The sequence below is a fragment of the Hirundo rustica genome, chromosome 5 (assembly GCF_015227805.2).
Source record: "Hirundo rustica isolate bHirRus1 chromosome 5, bHirRus1.pri.v3, whole genome shotgun sequence".
NCBI lineage: Eukaryota > Metazoa > Chordata > Aves > Passeriformes > Hirundinidae > Hirundo > Hirundo rustica.
Genome location: NC_053454.1, coordinates 65,580,587 through 65,605,787, shown reverse-complemented (window position 1 = coordinate 65,605,787; position 25,201 = coordinate 65,580,587). Strand labels below are relative to the sequence as shown.

At 39.6% G+C, this 25,201-nt stretch overlaps 1 protein-coding gene across 1 annotated transcript; it reads left to right on the top strand.

The window, feature by feature from the left end:
• Positions 1-856: 856 nt before the first annotated feature.
• IL21 (interleukin 21) lies at positions 857-25,201 on the top strand. The gene is made up of 5 exons (XM_040065411.1): positions 857-991; positions 1,112-1,147; positions 4,488-4,625; positions 5,054-5,134; positions 25,103-25,201. Exons 1-5 carry the CDS (start codon positions 857-859, stop codon positions 25,199-25,201), a joined length of 489 nt encoding a protein of 162 aa, XP_039921345.1.

The window sequence follows — 25,201 nt, the reverse complement described above, 5'->3', positions numbered from 1 at the left end:
CACAAGCATTGGATCACTGTCACAATCAAGAGTGTCCCTTGAGCCTGACTCACCAGGATTTAGTCCCTGCTCTTCCAGTACTGCCCCCCTCTTGGTAATGGGTGTGCTCCAGGATTCATCTCTCCCAGGACAATGTATCTCCCTGCAACTTTCACTGGACACGTCCTCCACAATGTTGTTAATACATCTGCTACTGGTTCCAAGCAAATATAAAGCAAATTTCAGCTGGTTTAAATGCTAAGATGAGCTTTCACTCACAGCTCTAACAGACTCCAAGCTGAGAATGAAAAAGCCACAGTTCATAGATGTCAGAAGGAAACAGCTAACAAACACTCCTTGAAGCCATAAAGTAAGATAAATACACTTAAATTTTGAAAGAAATCCTGTCATATTTCTCCAGAACGGTACAGAAGAGCTGCAGATGGACTGAAGAGATTCATTACTGTATGACACAGGAAAAAAATTGCAGAATCTTTGTTTACCTAGGCCTGTGGTTTCTAAGGACCAACTTTTTAGTACGTTCATTTATTGACTCAAAGTGAAAATGGGAATTCACCCTTTTCTCTTTTTTTCCTGCCCAATGTGCAGATGGGGCACATTTTCTTTCACTCCATCAATCCCTGCCCCCCCACGCACAAGCTCACGTACAGGCACCTAGCCAGTGGAAAAGAAAAAAGGGTTACTCATTAATCCATTCTACAAAGCTTTCCAAACTGAAATGGGTGGGTTCTCCATCTCTAGCAGGGAGCAATATATAGGTAGGTGCAGAGCTTACCTGAGCACAGCTCAAACTGGAGTGTTACACTTGAACAGCACAACTTTGCTCCTGGCATATTTTAAAATATTACTCATCAGGATGAAGAAGATGATTATTTTCTGCATGTTTTTCTTCTGCTCCACTATGGTGCTGACTGCAGCTTCACCCAGAACAGTAAAATACAGACAGATTCACCAGAAAATCAAACAGTTAGAAACTATGGTGAAAGATAAGGTAAGTGATGGTATTTGTCATAATACTGAAATTACTGAAATTATGTATTGCTTAGTACATATCTTGTGAGGGACATCACTTTCAAATGTTAAAACTTTTCTTGCATTTGTTTTATTTTAGGATGCTGAATTGCTGCATACACCAGAAAGCCCTGTGGTGAGACTGCTTTATCAATTTTTTCAGAATTACATAATTTTGATTTTGTACTGGTTTATTCCATTGACAAATGGGACATGTCTTCTTCAGATCTCTGACCTAGTACTCTTAATGCAAGCTAGACTGAATAAGAAAATACTTTTTAAAAGTTCCTTTTTCTGGATATTTAATGCCAGAAGTGTTTATATTTTAGCATCACCATTACTGTTTTGCTATTGCATGTGTGTCATAACCCACCAATAGATCCAGAGTTGCACACAGTCCATTTAATTAAGAAACAGTGCTAGGAGTAAGGATTCGTGTAAGAGCCAGACAAGCAGCAGTGCTTTCAGGAATGCAGATATTTGGAGTGGAAGTGCCTCCAGCTGTCATGAGCTCCAGCATGGCTGAGCTGCTCCTCTTGCCTCCCACTGCAGCCAAATGGCAATAGTGGCAACTGCAGTGCAACATCGCTGCCTCCTCTCATGTGCAGTCACACTGCTCTCCCTGAGACTATTTGTGCAGCGGTTGTGCTACCAATGGGAAGACAAAACTGTACCTGCAAATATTCTCTTCAGTTTATATCTAGTTAAGAATACAAGAGCAGCTCCCTGTGAATCCCATTTTAATACAGAAACTTATTTATACTTATTTAGTGCTGATATTTTGCATCTCCTAGGGTTAAGATCTTCTTATATACAGTGAGTTACCAAGTCTGTGCACTCTCAAAAGTGGTAGGAGGCAGGACGTATCGTGAATTTAAATGCCAATCATAGTAAAATTATGTCTTAAAAACTTAAGAGGGTAGATGCATTCTGTTTTGACAATCCCTCAACATACAACTGAGGTCTAGAGCAACCTGTGGACATCTAATATTATACTTGTGTTATCAGCTGTCTTAAATTTTTAAGCCTTATTTTGTAGCACAAACAATTTTGATTGACATATATAAGCAATCACCATGCATTACTATGCTGTAAAGCTGTAGGCGTTCTTAAAAATTTTTCTACTCAAGATTCTAAACTCCCCTGCAAAGCAGTTACAAGAAGAAAGGAAAAAACTCACCCCATTTCACACAGGTTTTTGTTAGTCTCCTCCTAAGCTTTATAGCTGGGCATTTGTTCATCTTGCCAAAAAATATAAAGAAGCATCCCCAAACCAGATAGATTCCTTTGAATTGCTAGAAACAACTGCAGTGCATAAAATCATTGCTGGGCTTTTTCCACTAAAAACTCCTTCTAATTTGTGGTGTCAAAGTGAAAAGGAAGAGATTGTTAGCTGTCGTTTTACTCCAGTGTTTGCCACTGCCGCTGAAACGAAGCAAATACAACTCGTGACTATAGTTGCTTAATGAGGTTTTTGGGGTTTTTTCTTTAAAAAGTCATGCTCACCTCAGGAAGGAAAATGACAGTTCACTTGCAGCTTAGGGCTTTACTGACTGATTCTGGGAGGGCCTAAGTGCCTCCTCTGAATACTAGAGAAGACAGAGAATTCACATATTTAGAAGGTATTAAGTTGATTTGGGTTCAGCTTCTGATGAAAAACACGTTAAAAACACTAGTGTGCTAATAGTAATTATTACCAGCAACCAAATCAACAAACTTTTAATCCTACAGGGTGACTGAAATATGTATCACAGTGTGCGAAAGCAGCACTCAGGATGATTAGGTGCCGTCACAGCCCAGTGAAACTCAATTTAATAAAAAATCACTCATATAACGCCATTTCAAATACCAAAATATTTGAAATCGTTTTTATTATAACCAGCTCATGCCAGATTTGCATTTGGTCTTGAATATTCAATGAAAAAACTACCTAACATTTAGAATTAGGTGGCTTATCCCTATGTGGTTTGGCTTCCTTGAGGTTCCTTTGTGTGGACTGTTAGCCTCAATTCACTCCCACGCAATTTCCTTCTACCCTTAGCGATGAAGTAGCACTTCCTTTGACTAGAAGGTAGAAGACCTCAATTCAAGGGAAAACAGGCTGACGCTGCAAAAGCAGTCTTAAGGCTGAGGTGATTCCAGGCTGGAGGGCGGACGGGCTCTCCCGCAGGTGACGGGCGCTGCAGCCGATCCCTCACGGCGCCCACGGGCCCGGCCCTGCGCCTCAGCCCCGCCGATCGCTAACTGCGGCAGCGAGCGCTCTCGGGGCTCCTCCGTCGAGCTAGCTTGAGTCAGATGCAGAGTGCTGCTGCCTCCGATACAAATATTTCACATGCTCCTAGCCTCCTCAGACATTTCCAGAGGTGTGTGCTCCTTCATGCCTCATCCCCAAAGCGCTCAGCCCATGAGAAGGCACCGGGCCTCACAATCCTTGTGGCGCCCTGATCGCAGGCTGCCTCAGCTCGAAGTGACAGCTCAGCAAAACAGAAGAGGCAGCACAGATGAGAAATGCTGGTTTCTCAGCTCAGCACGGATGAGAACAAAAATGTTTTCAGTTTCATCTGGAAAACTGCTCTCTTTAAAAGATGAGTAGTGTTTTTTTCCAGTAAGCAAGGCGGGTTTACAGTAAGAATGCTTGAAACAAACATAAACGTGTGCCTTCTAAGGAAAACAAAATGTTCTAACTGACCACCACAGAACGTTGCTAGTAAAATTTACTCTAAGCAACATCCACGGAGGCTGCCTTGCCTTTGCCCAAGGGGCAAACTGCAGTGACATCTCATAAGGCGGACAAGACTCAGCTTGGGTAGCAGTTGGTACTGCAAAGCAAGGATGATGGCTTTGGAGCCTTTCTAATATGTGCCATCAGCAGCCGCCTTCTTCGGAAAACAGAAAGCAACTTAAATTGCCTTCAGTAAACATTGCTTTTCTTTCTCTGTTGGCTGTTAGGTTAGTTTTGGGGATAGTTTCTATATAATTTCCAGCGCTATCATATAAGAACATTTCAGTAGTATTTGAAAACATGCAACTCTATGTCAATTCTAATTATTAATTAGGCGTTATTAGAAAGAGCACAAAAATTGGGAAGGAAAAAAGAGTATTCCCACACGTAGCACTGAGAGATATTTGTATTTTTTTTTTTAAATAAAATCCTCCTGCTTTAGTAGGTGAAAACCCACTACACACAACTGATCTACTCTTCAGGACTGTTTTCTTTCAAATACTGTCTTAATTAATAGTCAAGTGGAATTTGTTTCATTAGGAAATACTTAAATAATTAGGCATGAACAGCCAAAGCAAAGCCTCACTATAACCTGCTACCTAAAACTAACTTAAAAAAAAAAAAAAAAGGTACAGTTGAATATTCTCAGTTAATATCCTGCATATTTCTTCTGCATATGGACCACAGCCTAACATGTACAGGAAAAAGTGCTGCAGCATTGGCTTTAAAACAGTTCCTTCTTCTCCTGCCCTAGGACGGATGTCTGTACACAGCTGTGACCTGCTTCAAGAAGGGCATCCAGAAATTGCAACCAGTGAGCAGCCAAGAAAACGCAAAGTTCACCAAAGCCATCAGAATTGTGAACAAATTGACCTACAGAGACCCTGGAGAGGTAGGATTTCTTCACAGTGCCCATAATTGTGATCACTGTTCCTTATTTTCTATAGCAGATGCTCCCTGCAGTGGTCGAATTGTAGAAAGCAAATCTGTTAGAAAGAGCAATCTGCCTTTCGGTACTTCAGAAATTAAAAAGTTCTGTTTTTGCATTTTTGGGAGAAGCATTCCCTGTTACCCTAAAAAGTCGCATACATGTATTTGGCAACCACGCAATGTGCTGGCAGAAGGACACGGATCACTGCAAAAAATGTGAAAGGTGTCATTACTAAATTCCTTCCTTTTTGAAAGGGCTTGTGTCAAAGACTTTCCAGCTAGAAAAGGCATTGACCACAAGCCAATTGGTTTTTCAGTGAGAAAGCTTGAGGTTTGATTTAGGATTGTGATGTGCTGTTTTGAAGTGCCATGATTCTCTTTATCTTCCAGCACTGTGAGTCTACATGTGATTCTTATGAAAAGAAAACCCCCAAAGAGTTTTTGAAGAGCTTTGCAAATCTAATGCAAATGGTAAGCAGAGTTCATTCCTCCTGGGTGCCTTCTGACATTTTGCAAACCATTGCAGACATCCTTATTTTACATCGTCACTAACTATGTGTTGTTTTTACAGCTATACAAGAACTAATCTAGGACACACCAGAACTGAAGGATACTGAAATCTACTTTTAAAGCAGACACTATGTTATATTTAAGATGTGAAAAATGTAAATACTTTCCAGTGCTATTATTATGTGTTCTCTGTGTGTGGTAAGCGAAAGCTTCTCCCAAAATATGAAGGAGTCTGATTTGGATGGGTATTTGTAAGATGGATGCTATTTTGCAAGTGAGTCTAGCCCCACCTTACAGGGAAAATTAATTCTAATTTCACAAATACAGGCTCTTGTAAGGGACTTAACTGTCCCCCTTCTGCTGAACTAAAAATACATGAGATGGTAACTTCTGTATTTTTGCTTTGATCTTAACTGAATCCCATGCAGAGATTTCTGCAACTTTTTAAAGAAAAATTGAAAGAAAAATTATCAGGGGCTTTGAAACCCCAAAGGAATCTGCTTGGACCAATCCTTATTTACAATAATACCACACACAGAGCTTTATTTATAAGTCCTTAGACTGCATCTTAGCTAACTATGGAAAAATATCCTGCATTTAACTGCCTTCTCAATACTGGAAAAAATATTTACTAATCATACTGTATGGCTGTGATTAACATCTTGAAGCTAATGGCACATTTGCCATGGGGAGATACGTCACCCATACGCTCTAAGCGGAGATACAGGATTCTGGGTGGAAATCCTGTTTCGGAAAATGGAATTTCATCTACACTGCTCCAGCTTAACATGATAGATACAGCAGAGGCCTGACAGGCTGGTACAATCAGCCACTGCAAAACGTCCAATAAATACAGTCATTGATGATTAGTCAGAGCGAAACAGCTCTAATGCATATTGCTCTTTCTCAGAGGAAAGCATTTACCCTCATATTTGTGTACGATTAACACTATTCATTCTCTTTCCTCCTGATTAATTTTATCAGTTTTTTATTTGCCATTTTTTTCTTTAAAAATCTGTCAAGTTTTTTGCTATGTGGAAACCTACCTGTACAGCTCCTGAATCCTCAACATTTCTGTGGAACTATGGCCAGAGATACAATTGAATTTTTTTTTAAATGAAAGCAAGTATCACACCACGTAAAACTAGTTTTGGCAGCTTAATTATATACCACCATATTCTGCTTGCAAGGATTCTGAACCTCTGGGTTCTTTCATCTGAGCAGTACCTGGTAATCCGCCCCCAAATAGATATTAGCCCCACATGAGGAAACTGATCTTGAAAAAGAGCATAAAGCCTTCCAGTAAAAATTAACTTTTCATCTAATTTTCTCTCTACTTAGTAGAAATGTGGTAGAGACAGGAAACTGGAAAACTGCATCTAGTGTTAGGATGGAAAATGGCAAGTTTAATTACCTCCAAAAATAATGAGGTAGTATTAAAAATGTTTCCATTCCTACCAATGCCATCAGCCTAAAGGAAAACTAATACAAAAAGCTTTGCTGCCTCCACATTTTCACTGTCCTGAAATGTGAACCTCCTCAAAAATGTACATCAGAGAGAGGAAGGAAGATCCTCAGGGCACAACAAACGAAGTAAACTCTCCTTGTTTCTGGTGATGGTCATTTTGATTTAGAAAGTCTTTTTCTTCTCCTTTTTCTGTTTCAAAACCCGCTTTTCTTCTGTGTGATGTTCTCATACCTCAATGTTTCCATGTTACGGCATCAGAATTAACATTCTAAAAAAGAACTACCACTCATATGTAAGCATTCAAAGTACTGAGTTTAAAAGATGTTCTTTCTGCACCTTTGACACCCGTTTCTCCGTCCCACCTACCCATGAAGGCCCTTCATCACCAATCGGTGAGCACTATGCAAACATGCTGCTGCAACTGCAATAGGTTTTTAAAGTCCTTAAAATTCCATTCCAGATTTGGATAAAAGCAACTGGGAAAACATTGAAGCATGTCCTGCAGTTGCAGCATACATTTGTATTTTTATGGAGGGGTTTTAATTGAAAGTCTTTATCAATTAATTCCGTGCATTTTTTTGTGAGTCCTAGAAGGACAACCAATAAACCAGCACTTCTCACGCAGCTCCATGGAATATTTGCATGTGCACGGTTTTGGAGAAAAGAGTTTTATTTTTGTACAAAGAATACAGTATGTATTTCTTTATCTGTAAATGTCTTTTCCAGTAACTTGCTAAGTGCATTGAAATCACTGTTCTAAAAGAGCCTGTTAAAACCCTTGTTGCGCATGCCCTGACAAACACAACATTGTGTATTACATATTTATTAGCAATCATTACAAAGCATTGAGAAGCAACTTTTGTACCTGGGATGGACGTTTTATGAATGTTAATCAATTGCCTACAGGAATGTCATAAGCTAACTAGGTACTCCTGCCTACACTGCAGCAATGCCTGGGTTTTGTCCAAGAGGCAGCGTGTAATGCAGTAAGTAATGCACCTATTTCTGTTTAGTGATTTGCTTCACTTTTTTTAACTATGGATTTTATCAACCAAACATAGTGCTAAAGCTTATTTTCTTCTTGTTTTAAACACAATGTACTTGTTTATTAATTGAGGTTATTTCTTGTACTGCAGAACAACTTATGTTAAAATACTCACTTGTAGTATTCAAAAAACTAGTGAGAAACTGCAACAAATGAAACTTTAGCAGGTTAATTGCTCTGAGAACTTGTTGAAAACTGAAATTATGGGACAAATCAGTCCAGATATGTGTGGAGAGTATTAATCACAAAATTAGCATAGCTGATTTTGGTCAACACCACACTTCTGGGCAGTGTCAGCACAATCAGTGTGGGCAACTCTGTGCAGTTCAAATATGCTTTGATTTACGAGATGTGTGGCCTTGTGTTCACTCTTTCATTTGTCAGAGTGACCAAAGACTGAGTGTATTATTCAGGGTGTGCTATTTGAAGAACAGGATGAATGAAGAACAGGAAATCTGTGCAGGACAAATCAGTGACAAGAAGACATCACCTTGTTCTGCAACGATGTTGTCAGAAGGAAAAATGAAGATGCCCCAGGAGGAACTTGTGACCTTAGGAAGGACCAGATATCACAAATCTAAATGTGTACACCCTCTTGACTTATTTCCTTTCATGAGATACTGTCACTCTCTTTGTACTAAGTGCACTCTGATGAAACAATGTGTGTTTCATGAACAGAGTACAATCATGTAAGCCATAAAAGCTCATTACCTCCCAGGGAGGCTTTACAATATATTTATGATTTTGATCATAAGTGCCCTTTGTAGGCACTTTGAGATGTGTTTTAGCATGGTATATACAATTTTGTATAATATTTACTTTTCCTGAGAGGATTCTTTATTTTTATACCAATCGATTAATCTAATTTAATTATTTATTTCATTTTTGTAAAGGGAATGTTCGTACTAAGATCTATGTGGTCTGATTAATTTATATGCCTGTGATATTAAACTATTTTAGCTAATACCATTTTCCCTTGTCCTTTTCTTCAAAACCATATTTTTGTAGTTATGTATGTGAGAACTATTCCCTGTGGGTTTCGCAGCCATCTGTATCACAGACCAGCTGATACCATTGTTTGGAGCGGGGTAAATTGTTCCTGAGTATTTTTGCATCTCACTGAGTGAGATGCGTCAGACTTGACTAGCAGTTAATTCTCAATAAATCCCCGCACATGTGATTCCTGTTGTTTTCCTGCCTGCAAGGACAGGAGGGATCCTCCATTCAGGGGGAAAACCCAGAGGGAAGAGTTCTCACTACAAATAGGTAACTACTAAACCTCCCTACAGTGCTCTCTGCTTTGCACTTGTGTTGATGATCCATGTTGTAAAAAGGAGCAAAACTGAAAGAGAACGCTTCCTACTCAACCTTTGCCCAAGCTGCATCTCTCCATTGCTGTACCGCCACCTTTTGATGGCAGTGTGGAAGTTCAAAGCGATTCCGGACACAAAACAAGTAGACTGAGTATCACTGTCATGATAGCGAGCTTTGAGATACACCACAGACATAACTAAGCTCTCCACTTTCCATTTAGTTTTCCCTTTTCCTCTTTACACAGCTGAAGGTTCAATTGTGTTGCTGTTGTAACATCGTGAATAACATCCCTTACCACACCACTAAGGCTCTTCAGCAGCCCTTTTCCCTTTGTAAGAGGATGTACAAATGGATGCTGTGTCTATGTGTCCCTTCATGAAGTGTCCAACAACCTGGCAGTTCTCCTGCTCTTTTTAGACTCTTTGTAAACAATCCTCTTACCTTTAACTCTTTCCAATTTTTTTGAAGATGACCTTATTATTAAACTTCTCTATTGTTTCCTGTCCTCCCTCCATGCCCACACCTGATTCTCCATCTTCCTCCCCACACATTCTAATTCCCCACACTTGTTCCCCCAACCCCAGTTCACTTTCTTCCCCTTGCTACACTTCCTCCAGCTTCTTTCTGTTATCAGGGATATTTCAGACACTCAGATGGTGCAAGATCATCACCTGCATGATTCCATTGAAATGGAAAAAGAGTTGAACATACTGCTAGTGGTCCATATAAAGTTTAACTCCTTACCATCCACAGGAGAACATCCTGACAACAAAGAAGTCAAATATTTTCACTTCTAAGCCAAAGAAGTGGGGGAAGCACTCACAAACCAGCTGTAGCAGGAGAGACAGTGGGTTTCATAGTGAGGTTATCACGACAGATCGGACAAACACTATGATAGAGCAGCTCTCTCCATCCTCCCTTAAATCCTTAAAAAATGTAGAGACAATGAATGACAAAGGGGTCAAAGCCAGTGCCAGTTGATATGAGGACAGGATCTGCAGGGGTGAAATACAGAAAAGTGATTGAGGTCGCCACCCCAAATTCAGCATTTCATCAAACTGAGAAGCAGCTCCAAGTTTATCACTGCCTTCATGAAAGTTAGGAAAAGCCCCAGTGTAGAAAACAGATCATTGCACAAGAGGGCAGCAGGCAGCTGCGAAAGGAAAGGAGATCTTCACTCTCCTCCCCTGACCTCGCCCAGCTCATAAGAAATTAATCTATAAACCCTCCAATCTGGGGAAATACAGTTCAAAAAGGGGACTTAACTAAAAATGCTCTCATTTCCGTGTTCTCTTTTAGAGGCACCTTTCAAATGCCACCTACTTAATAATTTCTACTTCTTTCTGTATTCTGTTCTTTCACAAACAATTTACTCAATCATTTTACTCCTTCCTTCTACCCTCCATCTCTCCTTTAGGGAAACCACTTTAGTTATGCCTGATATTTACAACTCTTGCATTAACACCAGATAGGACAAAGCAATTACACATCTTGCCACCTTATCTCAGAGGTGCCATTAGGAGAAGCATCACCTAAAAACAAAGAAAAAAATATTACAGTATCTGTGCCATTCCTGGAAGATTTAAACTTCCCTTCAGCATGGAGCACTTGGCCCATTTCTAAATTGCTAACCTAGTACCTGCAGATGAACAACAGTTCCAAGCATTCCTTATGGACTTACTGCCTCTCTCCCCTTAGGTGTCTCACATCCCACAAGACAGCTGCAACACTCTACTGCCCTCCTATTTTACTTTTATCAATTCTTTTCATTTCCTGTTTTACACCCTGCAAAGAGCTGGACAAACACCAGGTAGCATGTGGAACACAGCAGGTACAGCTGGAGGTGGTGGGAAAGGTGTAGTACAAATTCCCAAACGCCTGACTTGGCGTTAAGGATATTTTTTATGGCACTGAAGAATAAAATACTGGGAACCTACTGCCTTAAGCTCCTTTTCCACCTGTTGCACTGGGCAGGGTTGGCTTAAACTATTCCCACTTCTTCCCCTACCAGTCCCCAACAGTTGCATTTTTGGGGGGGGAGAGGGTGAGGAGGTAAATTATATTTGCTCTGGGTCAGCCCTCTGAGCCAGACTCTCTGCCTTTTAAAACATGCCCTCGTGAAGTATAACTGTTCTGCATCAGAAGGCTTCCCTTAAAAAGGTGTTGTATAAGGCAAACTCAGAAGCGGACTGGGTTGGGAATTTTTCAGTGCAATTTTTTCCACTGGAGGATAACAATTTATTGAAACTGAAACTTTACAACTTTCACTGCAGCAGTCTGACAAAACTTTAAGCAAAAACTATTTCTTGGGTCCAGGATGAAATCTCTGTTAAGAAACAAAACAAGAGCAGAGCAGAGTGCAGGTTTTTGGGATAGGAAGCGATTGCTGGAGTTGGGCTCCTAACCCTGCTCTGCTTGATTTGGCTTCTCCATTGGGACACACTCCACCAAGGTATGGAGAAGGTGCCTACTCCACAAGCTATGATAGCTATGGATTAGTCTCACTCTTTCTTGAGTGATTTTTCATTAAAACAGCTGATAGTTTTCAACATCATTTCAGAGTGACACAGAGGGGAATAAAGGTCAAAATTGAAAAAGTGACACTTCTGTGAGACGAGGAAATATTTTCTAGCTAGTTCTATGTGGTTCTCATATGATTTGTTTCAGTGTTTGAGACAATTCTCCGGCAAATTTCCCAGTCTGACACATATGCCTTTTTTAAGCTCTAAGAACAACTCAGTGGGCAGCAGAACAATAAAGGTCAGATGAAGAGTATCAGAGGTACCCAGCAAACAGTAATTCCCTCTGTGGAGGTTGAAAAGTCACTGGGAGAACGAAGATGGATAGTAATCTCATTTAAAATTTCTCCCTCAATGAAAGTTTCTGTATGAGTACTGATCCATCAATAACCCATTTCAAAATCAAAAGCACCCAGGGTGCTTTCCCAGGCCCCACAGATCTCCTTCTCTTCCATCAAGACAAAGCACCAACACTACCAGTTCACTCCAGTAAAACTGCTCTGTACCAACAGAGCCGTATATCAGCAAGTCACATGGCTTTGGATAATTCATGCTCAGTTTTTCAGGTAAAGAACAATGATTCATGTCTTAAAAGATATAACAAACATATTTTAAACTCTCTAAGACAGATACATAGCCCCATACATTTGTAAAAGACTATTTTCTAACTGTCATCATAAATATGATTAAAATGCCAGTTTTTTCTGTTGCTTATATATAAAAACCTATTTTGACAGCTTTCAGCTGTTAACGGTGACCAACTAAAAACTGGCCATGGTGATGGGTTCTAGCACATAACCTTAATAGGAGTCTGACAGTGATTAGATCTCAGACTTTTGATACCCAAAATCATATCAGAAGTGATTTTACCACCTTTTTATTACTATTTACACAGATTTGATTTGGTTTTGCTGCTTTGCAATGTAACAAACATGGAACCAGCTTCCCTGTTACTCTATACTTCTCCCTTTTTTTGCACTGTGTCGTTTCAATTCCTAGCTTATCCTGCAAGATTTAAATGGTGAGAATGGTCCTCTTCAGTGAAAGCAGAGGGATGTGACCTCAAAGAGAACACAGACTACACCTTGTACCTGACACTCAGCCTCAAACAGCAGCCAGAGGAGGAGGCACCAGCAGATGGGGCCTCACAACAGGTTCTGTGTCACCTCCTGGGGTTTCCTGAGAACCACACACTGGCCCAGCCCCAGCAGAAATGGCTTCCTCTGCACAGCTCTCTGCACTCTGCTCACAGCACTCAGTGTCCCTGAAAGTCAGCAGCAGATAATTTCACTTTTTATCATTATCAATTTCCAAAGTACCAATTCACCTAATGTAAAAAATACTTTTATTTTTTTAAAGAAAGTTAATCACAGGAAAAGCTTACAAACAGCAAAGCTCTTTTACAAGAAATCTTTCAGAGACTATGACTAATGCAGCTGTACTTTTTAAATATAATAAAACATTGAGTCAAGGGCAACTCATACTCTTACTATGATTTTTTTCTTTTGTTGTTTTGTCCTTACAACCTTTCAATTATTTTCTGAATGGGAAAAAAACATCAACTTAGTTTCTGAACACAAGTAAAAGTCCTTTCACTTCTACTTAGAATTCAGGATTCTCACAAGTGCTGCAGTGCAAGAGGCCCCACACAATCCTTTTATCTACAGTAGCAAAGGAAATGCTTTTCACTTTCAGGGCACTGCATTAGTAGGTCTGGAGTTTTCCCAAATACATTGATCTTGAACTTGCTATTCGTTGGTTTGGTTTTTTCCCATCTCTGTTTCTACTGATTTGCAGAGAATGTCCAGGCATACAGAGATTTAAAATAAATACTTGGATCTTTGTGTCCAAATTCTATATGTGGACAACATTAAAACTACTACTAATTGTCCAATTAACACTGATATGCAGGAGTTGGGTATTATTACAGAACACCAAGAATAAGAAACTCCATATACAGCACAAACTTCAGATAATATCAGTATTGGAGTTGTCAAAGAGTAAACACCACCCCTTTTTTGACATTGGCTAAGGTACATGGCTACAGGACTGGTTGATATTTCTCCTATCAGCTGTTTGGCAAACACATACAAAAAATATTATTCTTTTCACTAACATAATTTTCAGTTTAAATATTAAATTAGGTGGCTTAAAGAGTTTTATGTTTCCCATAAATAAAATAATAATCCTTAGGGATAAAGTGTATGAGAAAATGAACACGTGTACAATCTGTAGAGTCATTATTGATGCTTCTGCTAATATTTCTGCTGAATATTTGTGCTTCCTGTTTAACATCAGAAATTTCTCTCCCACAGATCATGGTTTCATTCTCTGTTTTTTCCTTGGGCATTTAAGTGGAACCTTTTGACATTTTTGTTTAGCCACACATAGCTAAGAGTTCTGGAGGTGGTAATGATGTTGCTCTATAGGATATATCATAAAATACACGTCTCAGAAAATATTCCCCCAGTTTTCTGAATGTAGAATCTAAATGTATAGATTTTCACAGATACCAGAGAAAGAACCACTTGTAAAAATTTACATGGAATGGAAACCAGCATTAGGGAAAAATCATTTAGCCACATGGCAATGCAGAAGTTAATCAGAATAAAGTAAAAAAATCACTTTTGGAATGGAGAGATGCTCTGGAGATGAGTATGTTTTTTTCAGAACTACATGTCATCCTCCCTACTATTATTAAGCCAAAGTGCATTATTTTATCACCAATTCCATTGGGGGGAAAAAAATGAGCCAAAATCAGGAGACAGATGTATAAGGTAAGTGTTCCAAAGCTGTACATCAAGATGAAGAAATTCATCAATGCAAATCAGTTCTTGGTTTCTGTGAGATCAGGATTAACACTGCACTGGATTATTCAGAAGGAGACACCAAGTTCCTGCAAAACGCAGCAGTGAAATTTCACTCTCATTTACTCATGAAGATTAAAGCAGAGTCAGCAACTTCCCCAGGCACGGGGGAGGCAGTGTCGTAGCCAGAATGACAACATGGGAGCCTCTGAACCACAGCCCTGCTCAAGGTCACACTTTACCACTCTAGGAAATCCTACAAAAACCCATCAGGATTGGGCAGAAAGGAAGAAATTAATATACAGTCATCTAGGAGAACAGGAAAATTAAGACTCTACAACCCAGCTAAAAAAAACAGGAGAGGGAAAACCCTGAATTACCTCAAGCAAGGATCTACTACACAGCATAGGGAGAACCCCTATTTTCTACCTATGAATCGCATTTGTTAATAATGAAATTATAACCTAAACCACAAGAGGTATTCTGTATCCTACCTTTTTTTGTTAAAAAGATGGGAAGTGGGGTCAGAATTGCTATTGTTTCTCGTGCTGTAAGAGAAATCTGTCTCAATCACACAGGCTTTGCACATTAAGATTGTAAGATACTGGGAGACCAGTGTTGGAAGATAAAATTTGCAATAGCAAGTATTTGAAACTAAGCAACATTTTAGATAGATGTTTAAGTCAAGGAACATAGACTCACAGAATGTTTTGGATTAGAAGGCACCTTAAAGATCATCTAGCTTCAACCCCCTTGCCATAAGCAGGGACACCTTCCACCACACCACGCTGCTCAAATGGTAATAAATGTGGAAAAAAAATCAACCCCCCCAAAAAAACTTTCCCTTGTACTAAAGCTACCTTAATTACACACCCCCCATAAGCATATACACTTCCTAAAGAGCCTCCAGAAATGACAGTCATTGAATAGCGTGAGATAAACCACGATCTCTTATTTCACAGGCAAATGCACTGAATTTAAAGTGCTGAAAGATTCAAGCTGAGAAACTCCAGCTGAAATCTGATCCAAATTTCTACTATGTGCCCTTTCTACATTTCCTCTACCCTGTGCTTTACCAGCTAGGATTTCTCAACATAACTGGCTTCTTCCATGAATCTGGCAACATAGCCCAAGGCTAGGTTTAAAGAGGGGAAAGGCAGGGAACTCTTCTGAAATTTTTAAGCCTCAATCAGTGTTTTTTAAGAAGTGACATTTTTTGTTTGGGAGTAAATGCAAACAATCTATCCACCACAAACTTTTGTACTGATATCACAACATGCCCCAAGAAAATCTGTACATCTCTTACTACCCTGTTTCCCACAGCAGCTGAGTCCTTTTTCACATAAATCCAAATCACGATTGTTCCAACATGACTTTTGATCATTTCTAGTCACTTCTGATGTTTTTGGCAGAAAGCACAGTAACAATTTTGCTATTACACCTTCAAAAATGTAAGAGATGTAGTAGGACTCAATAAAATTCAGTGGCTCATTTTCACGCCTCCTAAATAAATAGTATTTAAAAAGTCAGAGAATCCTCTTGTCATGCTTAGGTGTTGGCATCCTAAGAAGTGACATCTTCCCAAAAACTCCTTCCTTCTATCCATTAGGTATTCTACTTGCCTCTACTTCTTTGTTTTACAAACAGTTGGTCAGTTAATTCAGCAGCAAATGTTCTCATTTTCTTAAATTGTTAGTATTTTTAAGAGCTTTTAATGTCTAATATTATCAGTGGATATAATCTCCCCTTTACAAAGGGTATAATGACTTGTCTCTGCCATCAGGGGAAGTAATTTTCAGCCGTAAAGCGTTTTCCTGACTAAAAATTCCAAAACAACATCTCACCAGAAAGAGAAAAAAGATCACCAAACCCACATCTAATTCATTAATAAATTTCAATTTTCACATATTCATGCTAACAAAGGGTCATTCTTATACTCCATAACCAATTACTCCATCTTGACAGGATCAGGAAGAACCATCAGCATGAAATCTCTTTAAAACAGCAAATATCAAAATCTGATGATAACTTCAAAATGTGTGAAAAAAAAAAAATAAACAAAAATCATATTACACCAAAACAATCGGAAAATCCTTTGAATAGAAGATGTTTCACAGCAATAATGTTTCATTCCCTTCTGGAAATATTAAGAGCTTTGCCTGAGGCACTCAAAAGCTGATCAAAGCCTCCTGTTTTGCATGGAAAGCTAAGTACCACAAAAGGCTTCCGGAAAGCAGGGATTAGGAACCACTGACAAATGCCTGGTACTTTATTTCAGTATCTGGCTCAAATCTTTACACTTCAACTTAGAAACAAATGGCTTGTGTCAGATTGGTCATTAAAGGCCAAAAAAAGAAGAATGCTTTGTAATATGAAGTAATTAAATAAATTTAGCATAAATATAAAAGCAGTTTTCTAGAATCAAAAGAATAACCAAATTGCACATTCACTTCTCTTTGTGTAGCCTAAATCTGAAGGGGGAAAAAAAATACACTGAAAAGTCCTTTTATCATTTTTGTGATAGTGCATAGTAGCAGTTTCATGTATTAAGCATCTAAGGTATAGAAAATGCTCTATTTCCCTACAGGAAATCCTCAAGTGTCCAAGATATTTACTTGTATTTGAGGCGACTGAAGGGACACTTCATTGAGGGCGTCAGCACCCTCAAAAGTGGCAGTGGAGGGGCAGGTGCTGATCCCTTCACTCTCATGACCAGGAACAGGATTCAAGGAAATGGCACGAAGTGAACCAGGGAGGGTTAGAATGGGTATCAGGAAAAGTTTCTTCCCCTAGAGGGTGGCTGGGCACTGGAACAGGCTCTCCAGGGAAGTGGTCACAGCACCAAGCCCAACAGAGCTCAAGAAGTGTTTGGACAATGCTCTCAGATACATGGCATGACCCTTGGGAATGTCCTGTGCAGGGCCAGGAGTTAGAACTGATCCTGATAGGTCACGTGCAACTGAGGATACTCCATGATTCTGTGATATTCATGGGCTACATACTGCATCACATTGAAATCCTTCACTTTTCCCCCATACACAGGTGGAGGGTGAATTTATGTTATCTGTTTTCATACGGGTTCTGTTGGTCCATCCCATTATCTTCTCCCACCTTTGTCTCTCCCCTTCCAGAAAGCAACACCTTAGCATTTGGATGCAAATGTCACTCCAAGGCCAGCAGCATAATTAAGTGATTACAGCAGAATAAACCAGTCATTTTCATACTTGGTTCCACAACTGGTGTTTTCTGTGGTTAAAAAGGGAACTTCTCACCAATCACACATTTGCTGGTCCCCACTCTACCCCCTGGAAGCTGGCCTCTCTCATGCGCTTTACTTCTGATACGCCAAATCCAAAAGCCACTTTTCTTAAAAACTTTGAAATCAAATAAGCACAAAATGACACATTGAGGGACTTCTCGGCTCCCCTTCACTGGCATCAAACCATTTGTATTACTAACATTTTTAAACAGGATCTGCTTAGCGCAGGGGGACCAAATGCTTATTCTCTCATGCGTTTCATTATGGAATATATGACTGAAGTTGCTGTGAGGCTCTTGCCGCCAATAAATCACTGTCAATCTTTCCTTCAGAGAGATATGGAAAATGAAAAGTACAGTAATTTGAATAACGGTAGGAAGACCAATACCCCAGCAAATTTCTCCATCGCTTTTGCTTCCATTGCCAAATTTGTCATGAAGAAAGTCCAGAGATCAAGTGAGAACCCAGCACTAAAATTTCAACCTCACTTTCCACAGCACGTTCTACTGACCTTCATATCTGGCTATTGAAGCAGCAAATCATCCAATACACATTGTAATTGTGTAATTTAAACTTGTACTCTGTGGTTTAATAGACTTCTCCTATTCTATTAAGATTGCAGATACCAAGGAGGAGTACAAACTCTAATCAGATCACTGTGGTCCCTTATGAAACCTCTAACTACATGATCAAAGTTTCTATTTCCTGCACTTTTTAATACTAGTGAGCCAAAGTAAATGGTAACAGATATGGTGAGGTCACAGACCAAATGGTTTTATGGTATTTGGATACTTTAGCCCACTTTTCTCAGAGTACATTCCATTGCTTCAGAACAGCAAGTGTGAAAATCAGTCATATTCTTTCTGCTACTGTGCTGTTCAGTCCTGCCTTGCTGTAAACTGCCTCCAGAGCTGCAGAAAAGTAAAAGCATCTTTCCCAAACTCCAGGAAACCTTGATGTGCAAGAATTCACAGCTTAGTCCTGCTGAACACAGGTCTTCTAGGAATTATTATTACCCATAATTGCTCAGTGGTGTGTTCAATGAGACAGCAGGTTCTGTCCTTCTGTATTTATACGGTGAACAGACAGGATTTGGATTTCACTGGTCATGGCTGGGCATTATAACATGACTAACAATAACAGTGCATGCATTTAGACAGAAGACAAGTTCTAGGCATGAAGTGTTTCACACATCTTGCAATTCTGCCACCCAAGAAGTCTCCACTGGTTTGGAATTTAATACCCTGCTTCCTAACTGGCTGAGTACTGCAGAAACTTACCCTCCCCATTCCAACACGACCTTGGAAAAACTTGCTTCTCCCAAGATCCATGGATTTTCCCAGAGCCTTTCATGAAGCTCTTTAGGCACCAAAGGGAAGAACCACGCTGTAATGTCTGATTTCTCCACTGAGGCTGAGAGCTGGGCAGGAGCTGACACAGCTGCTACCCCGATTGTCCAGATCAGAGGTGAGGTAGAACACCCAATCTCCTCTGCAGCTCACACAAGTGCATTTCCTTTCTGAGAAAAGCAAGCTGCTGGAGGGAGGGCGAGGCACGCACGGGGCTCGCTTGGCCACGGGGTCATGACGTGGCTGGGGCAGACATGCAGCTCTAGGGGCAGGAACTTCTAACATCACCACAGGACTTGAATGATAAAATATGCTCTTACCATACTGCATGAATTTCACATATTACTGTGTGAGATCTTGGGCAGGGTATAAATTTAGCTCTGATCTCTATACTGATGTTCTTGTGCCAAATCAACTGAACATAAATTTCTATACAAGAAACACTTGTGTTGAGTGGTATTGAAGACTAGACTTTGAACTAGAGATAGTGAACTGCTGTGCCTAATAGGAACAGATGTAAACTCCTTAAAACTGTCATTTCTAGTAGTAACAAAACATTACAGACACATAAGAAATTCAGCTTGTCTACTACAGCATTTGCACTAGGACCAAAGAGAGCTCTCCCTCCATGTATGTTAATAAAATTATTTTCAACATGAGTAAAAGGGAAAGAACCAGGAACATTCCTTAGCTCTGAATCCCACTGACACAGTGTTTTCCTAGCAGAGGATATTTTTTCCTCCAGCTTTACATTCAAATCTACATAATGCCAGGTCACTAGTACAGAAATTTGCCCTTTTAATCACTAATAAATTTGCATTTGTATTCATTATTTCCGTAGGGTATCCCTTAAAACTCTCACTCGAAAATAAAGCAAATAGCAACTTCTAATTTCTTTTGGTAAAGAAGGGAAAGGAATGCAGTCCTCTCATTTCCAAAGAACAGCAGAGCTTCACGGGGCTCAAGCAAGGGCAACAAACACAATCAAATTTCATTTTGTTCAGCAAACAAAAAAGAGGCAATTCTTGTGGACAAAGTTCCATCTAATTTTGAGTATCACAGCACAGGTAGACAGGAAGATTCACCACCTCTTCCAGGCCCAAAAGGTAAAACCATCAAATAAATCCAGCAGGACCCAAGGTCAAAACACGCAGAGCCACATAAGGCTGATGTGTGGAACCTGCCAAATATTTGTGCTGTGAGTCCTAAGAGTGGTTCAAGGAAGTACAGGAATATCATACTGGCCTTGGGCACGACAGTGGGAAAAACGAATCATTGTGGTCAAGCCCCTGTTGTTCCGCAGTAAATTCCATGCAGCCACTCTGAGGCAAGAAGGAAAAGTGAGCAAAGGGAAAATGGCATCAAGGGAACTTTGAGAAAATGGGAACAACGCTTTAACAATGCCTGTGCACTTCTGGGAGCCAGCCAGCAGTGAGGGGGTACCTCAACACATCTTATCCCTATCTACCAACAAATCTAGGCCATCTGCTTAGCATGTGCACTACTTCAGCTTTCAGCAAGGCAAGACAAGCTTCTTTGTTCGTGGGCTGTTCACATCCTGTATGGTCATAACCTGACACTGACCTTTTGACCCAGTAGGGCAATTTCAATTTGCAATTTATCACATATTTCTTAATGACCCCGAGACCAGTTTGGCAACAACCTGGCTAGTCGGTGTATGTACCAGCCTCTTTTCCACTGCAAAACAATAATACTGAAAATCAGAAATCTTTTGCCTTTGCGCTTTCTCTTCACTTCTCATCCCAAAATGAAAACAAGCATTGCTCTAATTTGAGCAACCCAGAGTAACTGACAGACCTCAGTTTCTTTCCAGGCACAACAAAGCACTTTTTCCTGTTAAGCTGATCAGGATGCTCTTGATTCGATTTCCTCTTTTCAGGAGACCTCCAGTTTGCTTTCCCTCATGGATTTGTGCCTCATCAGCAGTGCATTTGTATTGGTCTCTACAGTTCTGCACCTAAAGAGAAGTGCGAACCAAAACTAGCAGAGGCTAACACTTGGATTATTTTGTGGGTACGCTAAGAACACTTTTAGCAGGTTTGGTGCACATTGTACTATGAGGAAGTTGGTAACTAAAGTTTTGGCAACACTTCGCTGCGGAGACAGCCTTAAAAAGTCCATTTGTATGTAAAAGGAAAACATAAGTAAACAGTACTAATCGTCCTTGTAAATATATGGTGGACCTCCTGAAGATAGATTATTCCTAGACAAAACAAAGCAAACCAAGTTTATCCAGAAATCTTGCAACAATTATGCTATTTCTTCTGTAAACTCAGCACATCATCTTAACGTGCATTACATCCAGCCCTAATCCTCACCCTTTACTGATCACTCTCCCCAACTTTGCATTCAGCTGTAACTCTCACAGTAATTAATCTTCTCATTCAGATTTGCAATCACTCCAAATTTCACCAGAAAACAAAAATACCAACTCCAAAGTTCATAACCTTTGTAAAATTACTTCCTGAAAAGTAGGCTATAGTGACAGGAAACACCAGGGCTCCCCATACCTTAACTAAATCCACACCTATTCAACAATTACAGACAAGATTTTTAGAAAGATGAAACTTGTGTGTCACACAGCTCCGAAGGACAGATTAAAGTTACTTTCCCCAAGGACAGGCTCGTTTATAACTATAACTATAACAATTTTTATTTTGAGAGTATTCCCTCTTAGTGTTGGTCCTTTCAATGGAAGATTACATCAGACATTGGTTTTGTGAAGAGATTCCCAATTGTCAACTATTTCCAGGTCATTTTAGTCAAGCCTCCAAAACCAAAAGCCTTAAAAAAAATCCCCACTGACATGTTTGCAGGAAAAATTCACTCTAACTATTACTCACTTTGAGGTTGGGTTTTTTTTGGCACTTTCTCCTGAAACAGTGTCCCTGATCAGGGACAATCTTCAACTAGCTAAATCCATTATTCACTCCTACATTTAAATACTAATACATTAGGGAATCCACCACATTTTTCTAGAAACTATTCTACTTATAGCATCTATCAAAGAGATGAGAAAGACTGAGAAAAGGCTGAAGAAGAAAAGTGGTAAATGTCTCCTTTTGATGGCTTAAAATCAAATGAAAAACAACTGCCACTCAATCCTTTATTCAAATCTTCAACAGTTCTCCACAAGTCTCCCTACTGAGCAGAATAAGAATATTAAAGGTATATTTTCTACAGGTTATTGCTTAAAACGCTGAGCTCTGCAAGCAGAAGCCAACCTCTGCTCCCCCAAAGTTCTCTGAAACACAGCTAGAAAGTGTTAACTCAACAGACCATGACCAAAAATTGGCTATCACTTTCATCAGACATATGAACTCTGCTGTGGTTCCTGTGACTCTACTCACAGTAACCCTGTACTATAATAGGAGTCTGAAAAAACCTGCCCATGAACTAAAGTACCAACCGAGACATTCACTTCAGCTGAATACTCCTTTGTTCTGGGGATGGAGAAAGGAGGCAAACACCTTGACCAACAAGAGGGCAAATGCCTCAATGAAACCACAACCTGCCCCCAAAATTCACCAGTCAGCAGGTTTGCAAGGGCAGAAAACCAAAAAAGAAGAAACAAAACAAAAAGAAAAGAAAGAGGCAAGTTTCCAGGTTAGAAAGACAAGTCTAAACTGAGAGGAGTCAGATCTTATGTAAAAAGTTTTCCAGATTTTGAAGTCATACAGATTAGGGGTTTAGTCAATGTGTGTCATTTACTTTGGTCACTTTCTAAAAGAGAAAATCAGCTCTTATTCTTTAAACTAGACACAAGTACTACCAAAAGTATAAACAATCCACTAAAACAAAAATCTTCTCCCTTTCCAAATCCCTGACCCACAAATACCATTTCCCTTTAAAGTATGGGGTTTACTGGTAATTAATCTTCCTTGAAAATTTAGGCAAGGCTTTTAAAGCATTTCTTAATGCTTTTCAGGCAGGGTGCATTTTCTTATATCATTGTTTTAGCATAACAATATGAAATTTGGAGATAAAATGAGATATAAATCAACTAACCACTCATAATAGTGCATTAAAACCAAATAAAACCCCACCCATATAACACTGTCACTGGTACCTGGCCCCAACACTTTTTAAAGGCAGTATTTTTCCAGTTCAGCATTTGTAGTACTACTTTATCCTCTGTGATTCCAGGGCAATTTAAAAGAGTAACTTCATTTCCTGTTAAAATGCAATCAGCTCTGGTGAAGTGAAGCTGGGAGGATTAAATCAATGATTAAAGCCCCAAGTAATTCCTTGCCCAGTAATAAATATGAGCAGAGACTGAGCGTGATAACTGAAACCTGACCAGCACAGCAAGTTGTGTGTTAACATTAACTGAAGGTTTGGTGTTTCTCAGCTCATCAATACATTCCAAGCCATCTCTTCCTCACCTGGTACATCCAATAAAAATGGTCAAAACAAGGTCTGTTGTTTTCTCCTACTGGACCACAAATCCTGCAGCACAATATTAAGCAGAAATGAATCAAACTCCTGTGCACAATTTATTAATGCTGCATATTAAGATTCCACCCTCCTGCCTGAATTTGCAAGCCTTTTTGGTCTTTGACAAGAATGAACAGATAAAGAGCTGATTCCAATTACATCTAGACTACAACTAGAGTTACAATTTTATACACGGTTTTGTTACAGACCTGGCTGTAAACTTGCTGAAGAGTTCTGACAGAATGCTTAGGCATTTCTTTCTAAGTTCTCCAAGACCTGAAAAAGAAAACAGTAGGAATCTGGAGAAAAGTTGACTACTCAGTGCTCAGCAGCTTACCTCATTAGAAATTGATTACTATCAAGAATAAATACAAGATACAAATACAAGGTGCCAGAAAAAGTTTGAAACTGTACAAATATTACAATACTGCAAGCTCCAATAGCTTGTTTGTGACCAGAGACACGAAATGTTTGTACTTCCGAAACAGGAAATTAAGATGTCCTCTAGAGCTGGGATTGCACTGCTAATTAGCACTGAGTTAATGATTAAGGGATAGGCACACACTAATAAAAAGAATGATAGCAATGGCTGTGTTTAATCCAAGCCAGAGTATATTCTGACCAACTTCCAGCAGATCCACATTCCCTCTGATTCCAGGATCAATCAGTAATGTGGGTTTCCGTAATGCAGTGGTGGGTGAAATAGTTACCCACCCAGTCCTGCACGTCCTAAATGCTACAAAACTTCAAACAACAGCAGTGTGCAAACCAGAATTTATTCCACACAGCTTCAGCAGCTGAATTCACTGAGCAGAACAGTGTTTCACATGTCAGAACCTGCTGGGCAGCAGGGGGAGTATTTGGCTCAGAACTACACTCAAAATGAAGGAAACCATGAATTTTAAACACTTCACGTCCCAAAGAAATCAGCCAACAGACATACGAGGCCAAAAAGAAAAACAATTTAGCAATACTATCTATGCCAGAGTTCAGTGTCAAATGACTGCCTACCGTCAACTTCAGTGATACACACCACAAGATGCAGAGGGTTAGGTATCAGCAATAAAATCTGTAAACATTTTTACAGTGGTGCATTTTCATTCTAAGCTGCAAAAAATTGAAAGTTGCACACAATGAAAAAAGAGTAGCATTAAGATAAACAGCAACAGAAGGAATAGTTTATCATCCCCAAACAAGGAATTCTGCTTGACTTTTTTCAAAAATGTTTCAAATGTGATGCTATAAAGACTGAGCTAAGCACCTAAGCTTACAATGCCTTTGCGAAAGATGACAGGTAAAAAAAAACCACCCTCAGACAGGAAGCCAACTTTCTTCCTGTTGTTTAATCAACAATTACTAAGATTAGAAGACTTCTTTCTTCTTCACTAAAGTAATGATTAAATGATACACCTTTAGGACAACATTTTGTATGGCAGGAGTATATTCTGTGGCCTATGCTATGGGGGAGTAGGACAGCACAGGGAAAAAGTGTTTCATGCAGGAAGCACAAAGAGAGGCAGCCAGAAGTGAGTGTGGGCTTCTCTTACAGCAGTGAATGTAGGTAAAATCCCTCCTGCTTGATAAAAATTCCAAAGTGTCATCAGGGGAGGAAAAACAAAAGTAATGATTCTTGCCATACAGGTAGAACATACGAAAAAATGTGTAATAAAACCTCTTCTTTGTGACGCCCCCATCTTTTTCCCCCACCAGAAAGAAGAGTATAAATACACTAAACAGCTTAATGACAACTTATCAGCTCTCACCATCCATCCCAACTCTAATATTGGCATCCAGATAACACTGACATGA